This window comes from Phasianus colchicus, chromosome 12 (genome assembly GCF_987193195.1).
Source record: "Phasianus colchicus chromosome 12, bPhaCol1.hap1.1, whole genome shotgun sequence".
In the NCBI taxonomy this organism is placed as follows: domain Eukaryota; kingdom Metazoa; phylum Chordata; class Aves; order Galliformes; family Phasianidae; genus Phasianus; species Phasianus colchicus.
This window is the reverse complement of record NC_143447.1, coordinates 11675642-11694553: the sequence shown is the minus strand read 5'-3', so window position 1 is coordinate 11694553 and position 18912 is coordinate 11675642. Positions and strand designations below refer to the sequence as shown.

General features: G+C 39.3%; 1 protein-coding gene across 2 annotated transcripts in view; it reads left to right on the top strand.

Moving 5' to 3' along the window:
* The window catches only part of BNC1 (basonuclin zinc finger protein 1), a 71515-nt gene that overhangs the window by 47959 nt on the left and 4644 nt on the right, over window positions 1-18912 (top strand). Inside the window, exons 1-4 of one of the 2 annotated variants that reach the window (XM_090148965.1) lie at window positions 2767-2908; window positions 14012-14114; window positions 14270-14505; window positions 15771-17698. In XM_090148965.1, the coding sequence (XP_090005091.1) occupies window positions 2900-2908; window positions 14012-14114; window positions 14270-14505; window positions 15771-17698 (2276 nt within the window). In that variant the 5' untranslated portion in view covers window positions 2767-2899. Of the gene's footprint in view, window positions 1-2766; window positions 2909-14011; window positions 14115-14269; window positions 14506-15770; window positions 17699-18912 lie in introns of those variants that run through there. The other variant, XM_031587692.2, reaches the window with a different exon arrangement.

Sequence of the window (18912 nt, the reverse complement as noted above, 5' to 3'; positions counted from 1 at the left end):
TGAAGCAGTTTTAGCACCTCGGAAGCTGCCCTACGTCCTCTCATGTTCCTGCCTCTCTGAACGCAGGCTGAGACATGGCAATGGAGAAACAGGCTGGGGCACATAGGACGAGAAAGCAGCTCTCTCTGAGCTACATTGCAATGCTGTGATTTTGGTGTTTACATTTGGATGTCATGGATTTCAGGCTTGGGGAACTTTTCCTTTGCCCTCGGCAATGTCCCTGAGAATACAGATGCCATCGTTTCCTCAAGGAGCTTGTAACTTAAATGCATTTAAACAAAAGCAAAAAAAAAAAAAAAAAAAAGAATTGAAATAACTTGTCCAAGTGTATCAAACGACAAGTCGATGGCAGAGCCTCAGACTGAACCCGAGGCTTTTGGCTCAAGCCTAAGGCTCTGTCCTGAGGTTTATTTTTTCCCACAAGAAACTATTTCTCCATTAAGTTTTACTACTGGAAGAGGAGTTATAGGAGTCTCTGATTTCTATTTTGGTCATTCTTCAAGACATGTCTTGATAATTTGTTCTGTACAAGCAAGCTTGGACTATGAATCAGCTGAAAATACTGAAAATACTGTTAATGCACTAATTCCTCTTTAACCAGTACATACAGGTTGTCTTGAATGTGTCACATTATGCTAGAGAGTGTTAGATTTTACTGAAAGGAACATAGATGGTAAAAAGCTGAAAAAGTGCTTATTAGTGATAGCAAATAGTTTAAAAAGAGCAATAGTGGAATATGCTCCCATAAAATATTCATTAAAAAAGCTTGAACAATGAAAATTATGCTTAAAAGATGGTTAGAAGATAATTAATTAAGGGGAAGAAAAAAAGTGAATTGGTCTTAAATTGTTTGCTATGGATAGTTAGCTAATTTAATAAGAATTATCATCTTCTATGCAAATGGCAGGTAGCTAGTACATAAAGCCTTCCTGAGAACTGGATGTCTTGACTGGAGAAGTCAAGTCAGGCTTTTTGGCAGCTCAGGTAATCCTAAGCCACGCTTTGTCCTTTTGTTGCAGTCTTGTTGCAGAATTCTCAGTTAGCAGTGTAACCAAGGAGTCTACTTGTTTCATTAAGAAGGAAATAGGATTTTAGTAACGAGGTGTGCCTTTGGCTTTGAGTTACCATTGAGAGGACAGTTAGTTTTGTCATCTCTACAAAATACACAACTTAAAACATTCAACACAACAGTACCATGCTGGCCATCATTTCCAGTTCCTTGTCCTGCTGTTGATGAGACAACCCCCCCTGCCCATTGACATGCACATAACTACACTGGTGTCTTGACAGGGGTGGCCCTGCAGCCCATGCCTGAGCTGTGCCTGGAAGGACCGAGCTGCCGGCAGTGGTTCACTCCTCGCACACTTCAATGTGTTTTGGCAGAAGAATCTGGCAGACTGTACTGTGAAACTAAATCCCTCCCTTTTTTTTTTTTTTTCTTTTTTTCTTTTTTTCCCTTCAAGTCTTGTTAAATAGCTCTGTGGAAGAAGTAAGGTGCAGGATGGAGAAACATAGGGATTCAGGAAAAGCATGGGCTTTGTGTCGTGCTCTGTGGGACCAGATTCTGGGGTCACGTTGGCTTTATATGGCCTCATTCTATTACTCTGGTGTCCTTACTTCAGTATTTAATAAAATGTGAATTAGGTTATCTCGTTAAGCATTGTGCATATATCTACCAAATAATAAATAGGATTAGAAGACAAATTACCCAACAATTATTCATTACGTTAGCTCTCTTTTCCCTACAGCCATCTTATTTCCTGCTGCCATTCCTACAGGATTGCTTGTTTTCGTCTGATCAGGTACTGTCCTAAAACATACCTATTGGTATGTCTCTAAAAGGGTTCCTGCTGAGTCCAATGTGACTTATTCATGTGCATTTCTGGGTGTAGCACGGTGAGCTCCTCCTGGGTAAGGAGAGTGCCAAGAAATAATATATGGGAGGCAAAGGTAGAGGAGTGAGAAGGGTAGAAGTGTTTTCATCAGTTTTGTTTTGTTTTTTTAAATAGGTGAGGGATGACTATGACAAAAATCCTGTTCTAACCCATGAATGCAACCCAACACCTGAATAACTGAAAACAGATTTTGGCCCAATTACTGGAAAGTAATTCTCCTGTCTTTATGGCCTGCGTGTCTGTTAATAAGAAGCTTCAACTTCATAAAAAGAAATAAAATTCTCAAAAGTCAGTTGATAGGGGGGAAATGTTTTAACAAACAAACAAAAAAAAAATACACACCCCACTCAATGAACCCTTAAGATCTACAAATGCTTAAAAGAAGGAAAAAATAATCAGCCGCAGCAATTTTCAAAACAGCCCTCTAATACTAGAAATATTTTTAATTGTGAGCACCTCATAGCTTATTTGCAGATAGTTGTGCACTCCTGGAGAGGGGAAAAAAAAAATTGTAATAGGCCTTAGGTCAGCTGCATTGATTTAATGCATTACTTAGGCTGCCAGAGCAGAGGTAGAATCTCCTCGCACTGCATTAGGAGTGCCTCAAGCCTCCGTGACTCCTTTTGATCAAATCTCTGTGAAAGATGAGTGTCATGCCCTCTCCGAGCCAGCTGTGAGGGGACTGCCCTGCGACTGGAGGAGCACGCGGAGCGCGGCACCGCGGGGCAGCGAGGTGAGAGCCGGCTGCAGAGGTGAGAGGCAGACACAACTTCGTACTGTAGGTCTGGAGAACACCAAGGGGGAGGATCCTATTTCACTCCCCTGTGCACAGCCCGAGCATACATCAGACCTTGAGGTGCTCAGAGTCAGACAAGAGTAAAGAGGCGTGTGATGGTTCTGCCTTAGTACTTGTACAGACAGGAGTGTTTCCAGTACTTCTTTGTACAACTCACTGAGGGAATGGGAAACTGTTTTATAGCTCTGGAAACATAAGCACAGTAAGAATGTCTGAGGTAAGGAAAGTTCTTTGCAGTTATATATGAATGTGTGTTTTTACTCTGCAACTTTTACTTGTGGTTATGCACTGTGGAGATATAAAAATTCTTGCGATGGTGTTGTTTTGGGTAATGAACAATGGAGGTAAAAGCTGTAGTGAGCTGCACTCTGCATTTCTTTAATTACTAAGAGATACCGTGAAAGTAGAAAAATATATTTAAAAAATTCTGTTTTTCTTTCTGCTGTGCTCTGTAAACAACTGTATGACTTTTCTATCCTACAGTAAGTAACGCCGAATTGCAAGCTGCTTATAATGAGCAGAGCCATCACTTGTGTAATTGTTTTCCAATTGAAGTAGTAGCATGTAAATCATAAATACTTGACGATGTTTAATTGTACAAGTCCTCAATATACATTAATAGCAGTAAAATCTGTGATTTGTGGCTCAGATGTGTTCTGACTCAAGTGCTTTAAGCAGATACATTATCATTATTATGACGTATAAATGCACTGGAGAGCAGACAACAATATAATTTCAGTAAGAAGTTCTTTAGAAATTACTACTAAAGTGGAACCTAATGTATGCCCTTTGTATACAATTTATTGCTGACTATTTAGCATCCAGAAAATAAGGCCGGTAATTCTGTTCTTAGGATCAGCCTGTTTGTATTCAGGGGGAGCCAGAAGGAGGGGGAGGAAGGGAGAGTGTATGAGTGTCTGTATGTGTATATGAGGGTGTCTTCTGTTACGTTGTTTTCTTTTTTATATATATTGAGCTCAGTCAGAGGTTAAATGCATCAGAATAAAGGATGCTTATTTAATTTATTTTTAATTTTTTTCCAGCATTAAAAAAAAATAAAGATGGTTTAATTGTCATCTCGGACATAATGAGGTTTTGTTAGATGTGTTTAAGGTACAGCATTTTATTTTCTGGTTTATTAATTGCCCGAATACTTCAAGTCCTCTGTGTAATCCTTGGTTTAAAAATGAGGAGAGGGCAGATCGCTAACCCAAGGGAAGGCTGCTGATATATACAGACTGTGGTTTGTCCTTCTGTAAAATCCTGAGCATAAAAGTGGCCCTATTCTTTTTTTTCCCTTTTTTTTTTTTTTTTTTTTTTAACATATAGCTATATTTGTTTTTTGAATAATCTGGAGAACCTGGCAACTTTGAGATTTTGTGGAAGTGAGGGAGAGCAAATAAAATGAACTGGTTTTGTTTCAATTCAAATCATTGCTATAAGGGCAGTCAGCAATCAATTTTCACATCTGATCGGAAGCTGGACTTCGGCGTGCTCGTTTAGTTGAAATTGTTGTTGGAGCAATTTATGTATAAATTTCTGTAATTCACGTAACTACTTGGCTTCTTGAACCTCGCGAGCTGATTGTTTGTCTTATCTTTGGTGAGCTAACTCTGTGCTATGTTGCAAAAACCTTGAGGCATGTTGTGTTTCTTCGTGTTCCTGCAGTCTGCAAGTGAAGTCAGCTTCATTAGTTTCATGATGGCACATCAGTGCATGGCTGGTGTTGCTGCTTCCTCCAAGCTACTCCCGGAGCATGATCTGGGCTGCCTTGGTTTGGATAAGCTTGTAAGGATTTGTCAGCCAGATGTGACAAGATTGTCAAGAGGCAAGTAAAGAAGGAGATCTGATATTAATCAGTGCATAGCTTGGAGCCAAACTTTCTCAAATGCAGTGTAGTAACATGTTCTTCTCATTTACTGCTTCTCTTTGTGGCTATAGAACTGCCACTGTCTGAGTTTGACGGTTAAAAGGGATGCCAGCTAATAGTCTTTAATTGTAAGGATATGATTCTAGGTGGGAAAAGATCATAGGTTTCTATTTTTAACCTTCTTTTTGAAAATACAGTTGTGTTTACTGCAGTTTGCTGGAAAATATGTTCGACAAGAGGCTCTGATTCTCTGCTTTGGTTTTAAAACGCTGAAACTGTAGCTCAGTTCTCTGCTCAGGGAATGTGAGGTGGGCAGCCTCGCTGCAGGTTGTGCCGCAAAGTAGGACTTGCGTTGTTTTTAACTGCTTACAACAGCGTGCGTTGCTTTCCTTTGTTCTGACGACTAGAACAAAATACACTGAAGAATTCCTTTCTCATTTCTTCTTTTACTGAAATTGGAAAAATATTGACGTTCAAGGATGCAATATTACGTGGTACGTTCTTACAATTACCTACGTAATAGTAATAAGTTTGGATTTTTAGATTTGTTTAATAATCAGTATAATTCTGCATTTCTGTTTGAATCAAACTTTAGAGTTTTCAGCAGCTTATTTGGACAAAGCTTATTTTAACAGAAGTGAGCAAGCAAAAGGTATCTCACGTTATGGAAGATTATCTTATGTCACATTTACTGTAAGAGTTTTGATTTTAAAAATTGTTCTGCTAAGTCTTTGAACTGCTGAACCATCTTCGGCCTATTTAGAACCATAAAGAGAATGGTATCTGCAAACATATCCAGACCTGAAGAAGAGCTACGTTGTCATGAACAGCAAGAATTATTCCAAATTTTGGGCCACTTCATGGGCTCTCTGGCCCTCTTAGGCTGCAGCAAGAGTTGGGCTGTTTATACCAAATGTCTCAACTTCAGCTTCTTTACTGTTCATGTTAGTGTTGAAATACAGTTCCTGAAGTATTGAGGATGACATTCTATTTCCAGTCAGGCAAGCCAGTCATTTAGTTCTGCTTTCAGTAATGCAGAGTCCAGAAGTAAATATACTTCTGATAAATAAATTAAAGATCATTTCTGTTCTTTAGATTACACTTCTTGCTACGCGTTCATGTTCTCAAAGCGCCTTTCATGTGTTGTGGCATGGTTAAATACTTTCATGCAGATTTGAACTAAAAGTCAGGTACTGATCCTGAATTCATTATTCCAGCAAAACCTCCACAAAATGCAGGCAAAAAAAAGCTGTTGGGTTTGGCCCTTTGGGTCATCTCCTGCCCTTCATGGCTTCGGTAGTGCGAAGTGCCAGCTGTATGCAGTGGTTTTGTCCTGAGCAGATGCTACAGCTCAACTTCGAAAAGCTTCATCTCTTTGAGTTCTAGTCACTTTTTGCAAATCAATATCTAAATATATATACATATATTTATTGGGGCTGAAACTTCAATCCTCAAACTCAAAGTAAATTATTTTGAGGGAGGGGAATAGCTGTTCCTTGCTCATAATGGGCTGTAGCTCAAATCTGAAGTCAGAAATTGGTTTTTATTACCTATTGAAGCTAATGTCAGTGTCAGAAAGCCATTTTAATTTTTCACACCTGCATTCAGTACAAAGGAATACGAAGTTTTGAATTATGAAATTACCAATGGCACTGTTGTGTAAAATATTGCGTAACTGTAGGACTGCAGAGAGCACCATGCCTGTGTGTACAAACAGAGTTGAAAATTTATAAAACTGCACAAAATGAAATTGTATTACACCAAATATGTTGGAGTGCTGTTATTTTTCTTTTATTCTCTAACCTGTCTCTTCTGTCTGTAACACAAAAGGGAAGAATTTGAGCGTGTGTTACTTTACGGCTTTAAGGCTTGAGCAGCACTGTGACAAGCTGTACACATTGGGATGGTCTTTAAAATGTTAATTCACCCACGTTGCATCTGTACAGCATTCTAAACTCTCTAAACAGACAAAGGCATAGTTTAAAGGGTTTACTTACAGTTCATTTTCACCGATACTCTCAATTTCTCTGATACTTGTGCGTATATCTTTGTAATGCTTCTTGTTAACATGGGGCTTGGTATTAAATATTTCATTAAGCTTCAGTTCCTGGATGAATCTGTAGGTTCAGCATTTAACATGGGTTGCATGGCATGTTGATATGAGTAAAAAGTATGTGCGTGGGTTAAATAACACATAGTGTTTAATTATAACAACTTTCACACCATTTCTATTTGGGGATCCATCCTTACCCCTGAAACATATGCAGAATTTCTCATCAATCTGCAGCAATTTGTTGTTCACTTATGAAACACACTGATATGAATGATTTTTCTGTAAGTTTATCAAAAAGAAAGTTGGGATTCTATTGATAAATACTGCTCAATAGTCAGCAAAATGTAAGGGTTCGTGATCTACACAGACTTGGCAGGTGCACCTCAGGAAGTGTTGCACTGTAGCTTATTTCAGAACCTAATGTAAATCACAACTGTAAGACAATGATGGTGTGACATGTTTGGTTCTGCAGTTTGTATGTCTTGTTATGTTTTCCTAATTGAACAGCAAAAGAAAAGAGGAGCTAAATGTATTCCCCAGTTTGACCAAGCTGTCTTTCAACACACCTGTTGTTAACAAGTGAGATTAATTGCAGTGTAAGCTAATGTATCTACAAGCACCTTGTTCAACAGCAAAATGGAGCTCTCTGCTGTCCAGTGCTTTTTGTTTAAAGAGTAGCAGTTAATGTGCACGCACACATACGTGCATTCTCTTATAATTACTTTGACAGTGCCGTTAATGAGAGGTGCCCTAAGGGGCCCTTTAGGGTAAGTGACATGCATGAGGAGTGATTTTCATCCCGCAAGTTATGCTGTGATTGAAGTTTGGCCTCGCAGTGTGCTCCTTTCTCAGACACGTCTCCGTTCTGCTTACTCACCTCGCTGCATTGCCCAGTCTGTCCAGGGCATCTCTCTGTTAGCACCGCAGCTGCTGCTGCTTAGCCAGGTCTGCTTCAGGATTTGAAGACTTTATTTGTTTCAGTCTCTTATCACAGCTACTCGTCCTATGGTTTTTAACAAAGTGGTGATGCACAGGCAAGCAGCCCATAATTCAGTAGCCAGCTAAAACTCTCTTAAATCCACAACTGTGGTTGATTTAACAGGGTGCTGCCATTTCACAATAGTATCAGCTAATCTCAATGCCGTCTCACTGAGCTTTTCTCTCTGTCCCACCACCTATTGTCCAGTTCTGAAGATTATTTTTTGTCTTGTGTCAAGGACAATTACATGTTTTCAATTCAAGGTGCTAGATAGTATGTGCAAGAGGGAAGTTTGGTCCCATTCTAGCCAAAAATTGCTTCCTGGGCACCACCAAGGGAGGCAGCAATTCAACTTGCTGTAGAACCTGGCTCGCACTCTGCTTCCTTGTATGCTTAGGCTGGGGCTGTTTAAAAGGAGGTCAGGTTTTGGCATCTGACCCCAAATAAACATTATGGATATATACATAAGGATCCTGATAATTAATGGGAGGTATTCTGTGGTCTTGTCTAGAAAATGTGTTCAAACTTGCGGCCTTTGTGTTCTTTCAGGAGAAAAAAATCCTAATAGAGTCTCCCCACAGAGAAAGTGTAAGTGAAAGTGTGGTGATATCAGCACCAGGCAAAACGTTCAGCACAGTAGGTGTTAAGCTCAACTCCTGAATCTGTTCTGGGCCTGTGAAACAAAAGCTGTTTGTCCAGGTATTTGGAGGCTCTCGTACCTCCAGAGCCTAGCAGAAGTGCCGTGTTCAGCACACGCAGCACCCAGTCTGCTTGGTGAGGGGCCATCACCAATTTAGGCACTCCATTACGAGTGTAACTTCATGTGCAGTGGAGCTGGGAGAGGCAAGTTGTGGCCCATCTCTGTCTTTCCCATTTCTACCCTAGTTAGTCTCTTACGCAGGAGACAAGAATTTTGCTAAATTATTTTACTAATAAGCAGTTTGCCAAATGAATCATCTGGGGCTGGCATAGAGTGTGCTTGTTAGTGGAGAAGGTTGGAGCTATTTGGTCAGTGCTGTTTACTCTGTCACATCCACATCAAATTTTTTTCTACTTAATTGGAAGTTACAAATATGCAAAACATCAGATGCTCTCTGAATACAGCAAACAGTAAGGCCTGCTTTCTTCTCATAAGAAATGTTTGTTGCTGTTTATTGTGTTTATAAAATAACTCTATTAACAGCACTGTTACCTTGTAAGGAGCATTTCTTGTGAGATAAGACTGTGGAAATAGTTTGTGCAGCATTCAGTCCGATACAATCAGATATCCTGTAGACATCCTGTAGGCACCTCTCCCTCATTTTAATAACTTCATAGGTTCATTTATTTTAGTCTCAAGTATTTTTAAGCCTGAGTAAAGAGGCAGCAGAACTTGCAACAACCAGAAGTACTTGCAGTGGGCATAAATGTGCTGTGAATGGAAAATCTTCTGTTTCAAAGTGTAAGGCTTTCAAAGATGGGCAGTGAATGAATAATATCAGTGGTGTGCCGATTAATCAGTGCGTGATTTACCAGTACAGCTTTGTCCTCACCCATAGCTGATGGCATTAAGCATGTGGCAGAATGGAACTGAATACACAGATATGAGCTGAACGTGTGCTGGTTGTGGCACAAGGCAGGGAGCTCTCAGCTTGTCCTCGTTGTTGGATCTGCGTATGTGTGTTGTCACTCAGTGAACACCTTCCCCATTCCATGTGTATTCTTCCCACTCTTTCTTGCAGGGAAGGGCTTCCATCTGGGCATCTCTTTGAGGTGAGCAAGTCAGGAGGAGAAATGGCTACAGCCTAAGGTGCTGCAGTGCCTCTCCCGGGCAGGTGGCAGCTGTGGCCTGCCTCAGCTTGGAGTGCCTTGGAATCTTCAAGGAACAAAAGATGCTTATGCTAAGCTCTAACGTCAACATGCAGCACTATTAGGTTAGGTGTTGGGCTAAGCCTACAATAACTGCTTTATGAATTTACACCATCTAGAGCAGTCCACCAACTTTTGTGATCATGATGGAACATATAATTTGAATCAATTGCAGGGGACTCAACAAAGGTGCAGAAACCAAAGTCTGCAATGAAGAGCCACGAGGACTAAACACATACTGCAGAGTAGGCAGGGTGAAGGTTGCAAATATCTGTGGGACAGGTGAAATGAAGAACTATTGATGTGGTACAGGGAGGCTTGTAAAGTGGACAAAATGTAGATTGAAAACTTGCTTTAAATCATGACAGAACTAACAGATGGACTTATCTGAGCAGTAGATATCCAGGGGAGTGTCTAAAGTTGTCTGGCAAAGGAATGGACAGTGGGATAAATTCCTCTGGGAGAATTAGGTGAGGTGGTCGTAAGAGACTCTCCTTGTTGCTAGAGACCCTCCATGATGACATGAAAAGTTCTTAGTGTTACATCTCACGTAAGGAAAGCTGCTCTCACACTTTTGCGTTCACGTAATTCTACCTTTTTTCTCCAAACTTGCACTTTAAACTGGTAAGAATTTCTAATTCCTGGTTGCAAGAAATGTCTCTAACAAAGCACTGGGGGCACCATTTCATAGTTCATCTGCAGCGTGCAGCCGTGAAGCTCTGCTGCTTCTTGTGGGATGGCAGCAATTTAAGGAGAAGCAGTTTCTAAAGCAAGCGATCACTTTTATACAAAGAAAGGGAGAGGTTTCCCTGAGTGACAGGAGCAAGGTAGGTTGCTGGCCTGTACACTGCTGATGTGGAGCGGTACCCAGGGGAGCTGGGATCTGCTCTGCCATTCCCCCGTGCCTGCATGCAGAGCCAGCCTGCGTCCCAGCGTGGGCTGGGATCCATGGCTCAGGCCTGACGGCATCTGCAGGATTATTTACTTTTTAATTTGTTTCCCATGCCGAAGAGCTGTCAAACTAGGTTCCATTGAACATGGAATGAGGTTTGATACAGTTATTCCTCCGCATCTTTGGGTGATCACAAACACCCCTGTTGCCCTTCTCTTACTGCACAGTTTTCAGCCTGTTGTTAGTACACTGCGATTGCAAGTGAGCATATGTCCCCAAGGGTTTCAAAAATGCATGGATGATCACAGATGTATTTTCTGAAATGAAGCCTGATACTATAGCAAGAATCAGAATGAACTTGTCCCATTATCTTGTGCTTTTCTTTAACCATGAAGACTGAGAGTGGGTTGAAAAGAAATGTTTAGTAGCTTTCGAAGGATAATTGAAACCACATCAATATCTGGAAAAAAAAAAAGAAAAAAAAGTCAGCAGTCATGACTTTCAGGCAATGGAGGGTTAAGATTTCTTACTCAGCGATGAGCAGTTAGGTGGTTTTTGGTGGCTGGTTTAATGGTTAATCTCTCTTAATTAAGAGTCACCTGCATTAAAAATCCAAGGTTCAGATTCTCACAGCCTTGCTGCTAAAATCGCAGAAAACTTGATCAGAATTTCAATGCAAGGAAAAAAGAAGTAATGTCACTAATAATGGGTTTGGAGACATCCTTCTGGTAGGGAGAGGGACTGGAAAACAATAGCAACATCCTTGAGGATAGCAGAAGATTTTTATTTTTATTTCTATTAACATTAATATCTGCTCTATGTTTCTGGAAAAAGAAATGAAATAATAGCCCTGAATGAAAGGGCTGCACAAAAAAACTTTCCACTTTAATTTCCCTTTACATATCCAATCCTTTAATTATAATTTTGAAGCTTTACAGTGTAGAAAGTTATTCCTTTGTTCTGCAGAGGAAAATTGTGTGTATGTTCCACGTGCTGGGAAAATAAAGCTCATTAAAAGACTCGATATAATTACAGTACCTTAGACTAGGCATACTAAGGATAACAGGATTAACATGCAAAAGACAAGCATTTTGATCTCATGGATTTCTGTTATGTTTTCATTCATTAAACTCTGATCTAAGTTTATTTGGGAGATAATCAAAATGCATCTTTTAGAAGTGCCTTTTTAGGTTGAGCAGTGAGTGAAGATTAGAAGTTGTGACTCATGGATTGTTTTAAGAGTTAATTTTGCCATGTTCTGTTCCATGACCGTGTTATTGCAGGTATTGCTGGAAAAGTTGTAGGCAACAGACTCCAATAATCACGAATGATGGGAAATGCTACCAAAACCAACCTGAAAATGATATTTATTTCTTCTCGAGGATTCTTATGAGTTTTTTTTTTTTTTTTAAGTCAGCAACAGATAATGACTTAAGGGCGTACTGATATGTTAACAGTATGCAAGCTAACCACATCTAAGAGTGGTATCCAGAAGCTTTAATGTATTGATTTGAGGAGGACTTCCTTCTATGCTTTGAATATAAGGAGAATGATCCTCCATGTCGAATTGCTTCTTTCCTACATGTAAAATAAAATGTGTCCCTTAGGTATTCTCTGTTTCTAACACGTAAAATCTTTTACACCTATAGAGGAAGACATGCACCTTTATAGCTTTTTTCCTCAAATCTATTTCTGTTGTAGGATATAATCTTTTGTAGTTCTGTCTGGAGAGACTGCAAAAGATGCATTTGTGGAATTCAGCTTACTGAACCCAGCGGGATGGCCTGTAGAAGGACATCAGTTTGTGCAAGTCACAGAACATTATGTATTACGGAAGTAAAGGAATTAAACTGTGTTATTGTTTGGTGTTTTGTGATAGAAATGAATCATCAGAAAACTATGCCTCTTCTTTTGACCTTTCCATAAGATATTTAGGGCTTTTTATTGTTATATTAAGGGATTTTAGCATCTAAATGAAAATACATCCTTCCTTAAAGTGAAGCAGTTCACACTGCATAGGGTATTGATGCGTATTTCATGACTTCATGGAGAGCACAGAGCTTTTCTCAAGAATTCAGTATTTTCCAATGACTCCTTTAAAAGATTAAAGGCAAAATGATTCAGAGATTTCAATAGCACTGTTGCCACTTGTTCCAATCCTTCAAATAAAGACGAGTCTCAGTATCAAGTCACCGCAATTTGGAGATGTGCTTGTAAGCTAAGTCCTTGATAAGTAAGCAACCAAGACTTGAAAATTCCAGGCTGCCATGTAAAGCAGTAGGCATTCTGTCTCCTGCACATGCTTGTTTATAAAAGTCTGTTTTATGTACTGCACTCCTCTGTCCTGAGCCAGTCTCATTCTCTGTATTCTCCCTGCTCAAACTACCTTTATCCATGCCCTTTTTATTTTAAGCATTTCCTGTCTCTATCTTTTGTGCCGTGATTGTCCAAAAACTTGCTGCTTTGTACATTTGCCAGAAGTGCCAGTGTGGGGATACCAGTACTGGGGAAAAAATGTCACTTTTTTTCTTCAAATCCTGTTTTTGCATTTTCTTGGATATTACTCAGTAGTGGAAGATCCCACTTTGCATGAGACCTAAGGAGTCTGAGCCGCAGCCAGTAGTAGGCCTAACTTAGCCTTACTTCATATTGCTTCTCTGTACTTTGAGATGTAAACCATTTTGTTTTAAAAACAGAAAAATTCATGCGCATGTTGCAATCACATAATCTAATATTTCTTGTATTCCAATTCAGACCCTCTGTACATTAATTTCTTCTCTTTTCCACCCTCAATAAATATTCCTTTTAGATGTAAGTGATACAGAGTCATACAAATGCTTTGTTCTGTGGCAGTGCCTATGGAGCTTTAACAAGGACCTCCAAGTTGTATCTGCCTTCAGCAGCAGATGGGCATGTACAGAAGAAAACATACATTCCAGGAAGCAAGCTTGTGTTGCCTCGTTGATTAGGAATTTTTGACTACTACTCTGATTTGCATTATAGATGACCTTGGTGATAAAGTGATGCACAAATTGAAAAGTGCAACTGATTGCTATTTGTCTGTTCTGTTTTGCCTGTTATCTTTCAAGCATTTCCTTGCAAAATGTAGGAGTATCATTTCTGAGGAGATGGGAGTGCTTTTTGATGAAATTTATGACTGGGAAGTGTCAGTGAACTGCACGACAGGATGCACGTATTCTATGTGGATACTGCTGGCTATGAGGAGTTGTATCTCTGCAGAGCTAATACTGCTCATTAGCACTTCATTTGTTGCAGTTACAGAGATTCAGCGAAACTCTGATCTGTGTGTCTTTTTCAAGCTTTCCTGAAAAAAAGCCATGCTTGCATGAAGATTGTATCTTGGATGAATGTCCCAGAAAAGTTTCTTTTTGCTATAAAGGTACATCAGCCTAAGCAGATCCTCAGGAGTGCTGCTAGGTGTATCACTAAGTGCTTTACTGCCATCACATTCCAGTGCTTTAGCTGGTGATGAATTTTCTTCTTTCAATACTACCTCTGCTTAAATGCAGGTTTTGCCTGGACTAACTATACTGCACGTTAATAGGAATGAGCTTGTATGTTATCTGACTTATATGGATATTAGGCTTCTATAGGTATAAATTGCATAGTCTAGATGGTGCTTATCCATTACATATCAACCTTTCAATTGATTTGCAGGCTATCCGATGCACTCTGGTGAGCTGTAGTTGTCAGTGTTTCAAACCTGGGAAAATAAATCAGCGACAATGTGACCAGTGCCGGCATGGATGGGTAGCACATGGTAATACTTATTCTTACAATCTATACAAAACACTCTATGCCCTTCCTCACGCGTTGTTTTATTGCGTGTTGTACTCCCTTCCTCAATAGTCTTTACATTCAGTTTTATATCACTTGTTACTTGTGTTTACTTACGTTTTATGGTTTTATTTACAGCCCTGAGCAAATTAAGGATTCCCAACCTCTATCCATCAAGCCAGGTGGAAATAGTTCAATCCAATGTTGTTTTTGATATCAGTAGCCTCATGCTGTATGGAACCCAAGCTATTCCCGTGCGCCTTAAAATTCTGCTAGATCGGCTTTTCAGTGTTCTGAAGCAGGAAGAGGTGATACAGATTCTCCATGCTCTGGATTGGACACTACAGGATTATATACGTGGATATGTGCTGCAGGTATTGCATTAAGAGGGTTTTTTTATATAACTATAATAATTGAGTCCTGTTTCAGAATATTTTCTAGCTTGATATTTTCAGTATTCACAATGTGCTAACCAGGTAGAACATCTGAAAGGCAGTAATAGACTTGTGGAAGAGTGGCACCAGAAAAGGAAGGGTTAATTTTTGGTCATTGCTCTCCTCTTGCTCAAGCCTAACTGAAATCTTTCCTCTTTGCTCAAATCTATTAATAAAAGGAAACTAAGGAGGAAAAAAAAAAAAAAGAAAAAAAAAAAAAGAAAAAAAGTAGGTGAGGGGAAGGTTACGGGGAAAGACTTCCAAATTTACTCAAAATATTATTTAACCAGTAAGTTTACTTTAATATAGCAGAATAATACACTGATAAATAAACTTGCCATCATTTCAAGCACTGGGGACGATCTTCATCACTGATGTAGTGCTCCTGAGCTTACTGGAGCTGCATCAAGGATAAATTGGGCCCTGTGTGCTTACCCTGATGTTAGTCCTTGCTGCTATGGAAGTTACCTTTTATGTAAAGTAATGTGATGATCTTACATTATGACACGAATCAATATTTAATGGTCTTGATAATCTTGCTTTTTAGTGTTAGGATTAAAAATATGGAATCAATTACCTTGAACCTCTACCACATGAAAAATTTATAATGTTACGTTCTTCATCATCTTAGAAACTCTTACATGCACTGTGAAAAATCTCAGTAGGCCATCAAATACATGTTCTGTGATAAAATATTTATTGTAGTTATTGGGAAAAGTTAGGCATAGCTAGAGTTTGAAAGAACTCCAACACTCCAGTGTAATTACAGCTGTGCTCTGTGAACACTGGCAATAGATCAATACAGGTTCATTTGTTCTCTGATCTTAGTTACTTGGAAGATTATTAAACTTGCAATTAAAGAATACTTGACTTAAATGAGGAGCTAAATCTTGGTCTGATTGCTCCATCTCTGCTGTCTGTAGTTAGATAATACTGTTGTTCAAATGATGTGTCTTAATTTTTGTGGAAAAAGAACAGTTTATTGGAAAGTATTACTATTAGTTCAGAAAGGAATAATAAAGCCAATGTGGTAAAATTTGAAGAAAATATCACAGAATTACTATTAATCTCTTGTTAAATAGAGTAATTTCATAATGTTGCTGAAGAGTTTATAGTCTGTGGGGAGAGATTGGAGGGGGGGGAAGGGTTTTTTTTCTTTCCTATTTCACTAATTAATTTTTATTTGTTTGTTTGTTTTGCTGTAGGATGCTTCAGGAAAGGTGCTGGATCACTGGAGCATAATGACCAATGATGAAGAACTGGCTACTTTGCAGCAATTTCTTCGTTTTGGGGAAACTAAGTCCATTGTAGAGTTAATGGCAATTCAGGAGAAAGAAGGGCAATCAATTATAATACCACCACCTACTGCTAATTTGGATATTAGGGCATTCATAGAGAGCTGCAATCAACATAGCCCTAATTTTTCAGCTTCATTGGACAAAATGAGCCCCACCAACATTCATCCCTTTGAGAATATTGTGAATAACATGGCTTTCATGCTGCCGTTCCAGTTTTTCAGTCCAGTGCCTCCACCTTTAATAGGTTCGCCACCAGAAAGACACTTGATTGAGCAGGGTCAAGACCACAGCAGTGAAACTAAACAAGATATCCACCTACCTTTTACTGAAAGCAGCTTCCTAACTTCTAGTTCTGCACCATTTCAAGTTGAAAATGAGAGGATCATAAATGGTCCAGATGTCACCACTAAAACAGAAGATGATGCCCTTTTAAACGATTCGAGTTCACATAATACAGCAGCAAAGCTTGAAATGACATCACTCTCTCCAGAAACCAAAATGAAATCTGTTGAAAAAAATGGCACTGGGCCAAGGAAGGGGCGTGTTTTCTGCACTGCATGTGAAAAGACATTTTATGACAAAGGTACTTTGAAAATACACTATAATGCTGTTCATCTGAAGATAAAGCACAAATGTACAATTGAGGGCTGCAATATGGTATTTAGCTCTTTGCGTAGTCGAAATCGCCATAGTGCGAATCCTAACCCCAGACTCCATATGCCAATGAACAGAAATAACAGGGACAAAGATCTAAGAAACGGTTTGACAATTGCTGGACCTGGAGATAGTAAAAGGACAGAGTTTACGATTTTAGCTCCGGATAGCAGAACAATTACCAGCTATGCCAGCTCTTGTACAGATGCAAAGGGCCAGGCTGGATTTCCCAGTATTGGACAGAATGGTGTCCTCTTTCCAAATCTGAAAACAGTACAGCCTGTTCTTCCTTTCTATCGTAGTCCAGTTACACCAGCTGAGCTTGCTAATACTCCAGGTACTCTTCCTTCTCTGCCCCTTGTTTCTTCCTCAATACCAGAGCAGCTTATTTCAAATGAATTGCCATTTGATGTGCTACCCAAGAAGAAATCCCGTAAATCAAGCATGCCTATTAAGATAGAGAAAGAAGTTGTTGAAACACCTCATGAAAGTAGTGATGTTGCCAGTTCTGAAGATGATACACGTCTGCAAGTGGTAAGCGATGGAGAGCTTGAGTCCTGTGAGCATAAGATAGAGAAGCAGGTGTCCGGCAGGGTGGAAAATCACCCCCATTCAGGTAATTCATGGAAATCTGTCTCTGGGGTGGAGGGCCCAAAGTATTTTGAATCTGTCTTTGCGCCAGATAACCAATACATCAAGGATATCTCTGAGAATGAATTACATCACTGTGAGAAAGAGGTTAAACCAGAAGAAAATCAACCATTAAAAATAGTTTCCCATGAGATTGTATATGAAGATCCAATACACCACCAAAATGATGTTATAAAACCAATGACTGAATCCCCCATATATGTTAAAGAGCAGTCAAAACGCAGGATTTCTAAAGATGACTGCCCTGAATTACAACACCACTTGCTGACCGGGGGCTTTTTCAGCACTTTGTCAAACAGGGGTGCTGCCATTGCTTGTTTTGAAGACTCTAAAGATATGGATCATGTCAGCCAACATGCACTAGGGATTCAGAAGGAAGAAAGCCGCTTTCATTGTGACATCTGTAAGAAGACTTTTAAAAACCCTTACAGTGTAAAAATGCATTTTAAAAATGTACATCTCAAAGAAATGCATATTTGCACAGTTGAGGGCTGTAACGCTGCTTTCCCTTCTCGTAGAAGTCGAGACAGGTAAGAAATTATAAACAAAATTGTATTTATTTTACCATCACAATGGAGCCTAATTTGAAATTAAAATGAGTGTTGGAGGAATGGAGCCTGCAAAGATTTTCTGTGTATCCTCATATAACAGGTACGATAACTTATCAGAACATTCATGAAATGAAAATCCATTGAAAGAAACATTTCCTTTCCACTAGACTACAAGGTATTAAATAAAGCCATGAAAATTTCACAACTGATAAAGTCTTCAATAGTTGCGAGAATACTTTAGAAGATAAAGGGAAAGTCACAAGGGTATGAATTCAGCTATTTTCCAGTAGATGCATGCGTGGACTTATATGTTCAATGCGTACTTCCATGTGTATTTTAAATTGTATACAGTATTTTTTTTTTTTTAAATGAAAGAGCAATGAGATCAATTCAGGAAATCTTTACTTATCCTTGTCCTTCCATTACACAAGGATTTCAAACAACCTTGTAGGAGAAATCCTATAATAAAAAATAGATTACTCTATGTCAGTGCAAAATCAACCTTATGCATTTCTAGTTGAAGTAATGCTCTCTGGTATGTATTGGTAGTGCTTTAATGTGAAATTGCATACTAAACCCTAAACAATAACATGAGCCAGATTCAGTTTACTGTTAGCTGCAGTATTGTGTTGCTGTTAGTCATTTTATTTCAATCTATTTTGCCCATAGACTGAGAAACAAGAACTGAAATTTTACTGTTGTCTGTCAGTTATGTATCTGAATTGAGAAGTGGTAGACAACAGTTCTGTTAAAGTGGGACTAAGCATTGTAAGTTTTCTAACACTTCTATAACAGTGTTACAGCAGATCTTGACTGCAGAAAGTGTGCCTGGATAGTAGTTCAGAGTGACACAAGGTTTAGATTGTCTGTAATCTGCTAGGCGTGCTGGAGCCAGCTGATGTAGTCCAGAGAGGACGAGCCAGTCTTTGAGGACTGGCCGCTGCATGTGAGCTGCACAGATTCATCTGCTGCTGGCAGGGCTTCATACCCTGGTCTGCTGCCTGCATCTTCCCAGATGTGAATTCCTTTCCACGCTAATTGTGATATGGGCCACAGGAAAGAAGGCCATCAGTAAAATTTGCGTTCACGTGCCACAAATTCCTTCCCACATCAATATATTCAGTTAAATTCTAACACTGTTTTTGTGGGTTTTTTTTTTTTTTAAGAAGATGATTTACTTAATAAATGTGTAA